Below are 4,131 nucleotides of genomic sequence, written 5' to 3' on the forward strand. Positions count from 1 at the left end.
CCTCAAACCCTCGACCCTGGGGGTAGACTGTCCTCATACCCTCCACCCCGGGGGTAGACTGTCCTCAAACCCTCCACCCTGGGGTTAGCCTGTCCTCAAACCCTCCACCCAGGGGTTAGCCTGTCCTCAAACCCTCCGCCCTGGGGGTAGCCTGTCTTCAAACCCTCCACCCTGGTGGTAGCCTGTCCTCAAACCCTCAACCCAGGGGATAGCCTGTCCTCAAACCCTCGACCCTGGTGGTAGCCTGTCCTCAAACCCTCGACCCTGGTGGTAGCCTGTCCTCAAACCCTCGACCCTGATGGTAGCCTGTCCTCAAACCCTCAACCCAGGGGATAGCCTGTCCTCAAACCCTCGACCCTGGTGGTAGCCTGTCCTCAAACCCTCGACCCTGGTGGTAGCCTGTCCTCAAACCCTCGACCCTGGTGGTAGCCTGTCCTCAAACCCTCGACCCTGGGGGTAGACTGTCCTCAAACCCTCCACCCCGGGGGTAGACTGTCCTCAAACCCTCGACCCTGATGGTAGCCTGTCCTCACACCCTCAACCCTGTTACCTGTTGGCTTCCTTTGGAAAGTGTTCCCTCATGCTTCCCTCTATCAAGTCCAGCAGGTGATTCCCTGACAAGCTTCTGATGGTTCTACATCTCTTTGTATACCCCCCTCTCTCTCTCTCTCTCCCCCCCCCTCTCTCTCTCCCCCTCCTCTCCTCTCTGTAGAACACCTATACCAATGCTGAGAAGCTGCTGGAGGTGGCAGGCCAGCTGGCCCAGTCAGGGGAGTGTGAGGAGGGGGAGATCTACTCTGCTGCTGGGGACCTGGAGCTCCGCATGCAGGCCTTCATACAGAGAGTAGTGCAGAGGAAGCTACTGCTGGACCTCGCTGTCTCCTTTTACACACACACCAAAGAGGTAACGTAACACACACGGACATTTCATATATAAACACACACGGACATTTCATATATATACACACACACACACACACACACACACACACACCCCATCAAAAAGTGTGTCTACATGTGTTTTTTTCTGACTCTGTGTGTGTGTGTATGCGTGTGTGTATATGTGTGTGTGTGTGTGTGTGTATGTGTGTGTGTGTGTGTGTGTGTGTGTGTGTGTGTGTGTGTGTGTGTGTGTGTGTGTGTGTGTGTGTGTGTGTGTGTGTGTGTGTGTGTGTGTGTGTGAAATGTCCGTGCAGCTGTCAGTGTGGATGGAGGGTCTCCAGAGGCAGATGGCGGGGGAGGTGTGTGTGTGTCCTGACTCAGTGGAGGCTCTACAGGCTCTTATCAGCCAGCAGCAGCAGCAACAAGCCAACACACAGGACGCCTCGCTCTCTGTCATCAGGGAGGGAGAGGACCTCATTCTACAGCTCAGGTAAACACACACACACACATTCTGTACTTGCATACACATACACTTTCAATAGCCCTGTTTCATTGGTCTGCACCTCTTTACTCTGGGTCAGATATTCTCCTTGGTTCTGTTTATTTGGCTCAGATTGTTTGTTTTTGTGTTTGCTTGGTCCCCATGCTTGTGTGTGTGTGTGTTCGTTCTTGTGTGGGTGCGCGTTCGTCCGTGTATTTACCGTGTGTGTGTGTTTATATGTATGTCTGTATGCGTATGTGCCAGGCCCCAGGGCAGTTCAGTGGGCCATGTGGAGTCAGTGCTGCAGTCATTGGAGGAGGCCCAGGTCCAGCTGGAGGAGCTGTTCCACCAGAGGAAGATCAGGCTGGACGTCTATCTGCAGCTACGCATACTACAGCAGTGTTCTCTGGAGGTGGGGCTGGGAGAGCGTGTGGAGGGGGGGCTGTGGGGTGTGTGAGAGAGTGTGTTTGTGTTTGAGCTTTAGCCGGTCTCTGACTCTCACTACTGCCACCTGTAGGTGTCAGGGGAGATGGAGGCGTGGAAGCAGGACCTCCAGAAGCAGGCCCAGGACATCACCACAGAGAAGCTAACGCTAGCACAACCGCGGCTAGTGGAAGCCAACCAGGAGAAGCTAGCATTAGCGCAACCGCGGCTAGTGGATGCTAACCCAGAAGGGCTAACGTTAGCGCAGCAGCGCATACACAGACACATGGAGCGACGGCTAGCCATGAACAACATGACCTATGAGGTCGTACAGCAGGGTCACGACCTTCAGCAATACATCACCGAAGTACAGTCCTCAGGTAAGACAGAGATAGAGACAGAGAGAGGGATGGAGAGAGAGAGAGGAAGGTACAGAAGGAGAGAGTGGGGAAAGAGATATTGAGAAAGACAGAGTGGGAGAGGAGAGGGGGAGAGAGAAGACAGAGAGAGGGGGGAGAGTAAGATAGACAGAGAGAGGGAGAGGAGAGGGGGAGAGATATTTTGATTGGTAATGCTTTTCAATGCATTGTGGGATCTAGGGCGTGTAAGCTTGAAAATAATGAATGGGAGTCACTCACCCCAAAAAAACTGTGAGCAATCTAACAGCATTTTTCTGTTTAACCCTGACATATTTCACTGAGAAAATGAGTCATGTTTCAGTCTGTACCATGTCTTCCCCTCTGGGCATTTAGCCAGTTAGCAAAGATGACGTATGACAACAGCTAATGTGATTGGTCAAAGTGCCCCTGTGGAGAGTGCAGTCAGACTGCAGAGTGAAACGCCTCGCTCTGTTCATTCAGCCATCCCTCACCTATAACATACCTCCTCCTTGACTTGAACAGACTGGTAGAGAGAGTGAGATGCCGTATAGTTGGAATGTTCGGGGCGAGGGACAGAGGGATTCATCGTATGAACAAGTAGGAAGGAGAGGCTGAGAGAGAGGGAGGGAGAGATGGGAGGAATAAGAGAGAAAGGGAGACAAGTTTTGGGAAAGAGAGAAAAGAGGGGAGAGAGAGATGGGAGGAATATGAGAGCGAGAGAGAGAGAAGAGGGGAGAGAGAAGAGGGGAGAGAGAAGAGGGGAGAGCGAAGAGGGGAGAGAGAGATGGGAGGAATATGAGAGGGAGGGAGAGAGAAGAGGGGAGAGAGATTAAAATGAAGAAAAATATGTAAAGGGTGGGAGAAAGAGGAAGAGAGAAAGATGGGGTGAATGTGAGGAAGAGGAGAGAGATGGGGTGAATGTGAGGAAGAAGGAAAGATGGGGTGAATGTGAGGAAGAGGAGAGAGATGGGGTGAATGTGAGAAAGAGGAGAGAGATGGGGTGAATGTGAAGAAGAGGAGAGCGATGGGGTGAATGTGAGGAAGAGGAGAGAGATGGGGTGAATGTGAAGAAGGGGAGAGAGAGATGGGGAAACATTGAGAATGATGGGGTGAGGGGAAGGGGATTGGGGTTACCATGGAAACTGCTTTCTCAAGCGCACAGCTGGTCCCTATGGAAACGTACATATTGAATTTACCATGGAGACGACCGCTCACAGTCAGACTGTGAGAGGAATTCAGATCCGAACCATCCCAGGGTAACCACACACACACACACACAGATGGACGCTCATACATATCCACTGATGCGCACGTGCACATAATACACACATGCACTTATACACTCACACGCACGCACACACACACACACAGACACACACGATTCCTTGCATCTATCGTTTCTCCTCTTCTCCTTCTCAAACCCTTTTGGAGAAGAAGGTCAGAGGGGAGGAACCTTCTCCTGGAATACAGTTGACAAAAGATGTGAGGAGATAGGAGGCGAGGACAGGCTATCCCCCATTAGTCTTTCTTTCACAGAAAGACTAATGAAGAGCCAGATTTCTATTGGAAGGGCTCTTCCAACGTGACATCATGGCTTAGCACCATCTAGTGTATAATCATCAAACATACATACACATAGGGATGGGATATTTTTCACATAGATAAGTTTGTCTGTGTGTGTATGTGTGTGTGTGTATGTGTGTGTGTTCCAGGTATTCAGCTGACGGCTGAGGGGGAGACTGATCTGTCCTCTCAGGTGGAGGGGCTCCATCAGCTTCTACAGGACAAGCAGAAGGAGCTGCACCAGATAGTCGAACACACACACACACACCTGGAGCAAGGCTTGCAGCTACGCCACCTACAGAGTCAGGTCAACCAGGTAAACACACACACACACACCTGGAGCAAGGCTTGCAGCTACGCCATCTACAGAGTCAGGTCAACCAGGTAAACACACACACACAC

The 4,131-nt window shown here is 51.6% G+C and overlaps 1 protein-coding gene across 1 annotated transcript in view; it reads left to right on the forward strand.

The window, feature by feature from the left end:
• The window catches only part of LOC129859015 (kalirin-like), a 19,168-nt gene extending 15,043 nt beyond the window's left edge, over positions 1–4,125 (forward strand). Inside the window, exons 12-16 of the mRNA XM_055928316.1 lie at positions 713–904; positions 1,197–1,372; positions 1,628–1,775; positions 1,881–2,166; positions 3,879–4,125. Coding sequence (XP_055784291.1) covers positions 713–904; positions 1,197–1,372; positions 1,628–1,775; positions 1,881–2,166; positions 3,879–4,117 — 1,041 coding nt within the window. The 3' untranslated portion in view covers positions 4,118–4,125. The remainder of the gene's footprint in view (positions 1–712; positions 905–1,196; positions 1,373–1,627; positions 1,776–1,880; positions 2,167–3,878) is intronic.
• Positions 4,126–4,131: the final 6 nt, after the last annotated feature.

The sequence above is a fragment of the Salvelinus fontinalis genome, chromosome 7 (assembly GCF_029448725.1).
Source record: "Salvelinus fontinalis isolate EN_2023a chromosome 7, ASM2944872v1, whole genome shotgun sequence".
Lineage (NCBI taxonomy): Eukaryota > Metazoa > Chordata > Actinopteri > Salmoniformes > Salmonidae > Salvelinus > Salvelinus fontinalis.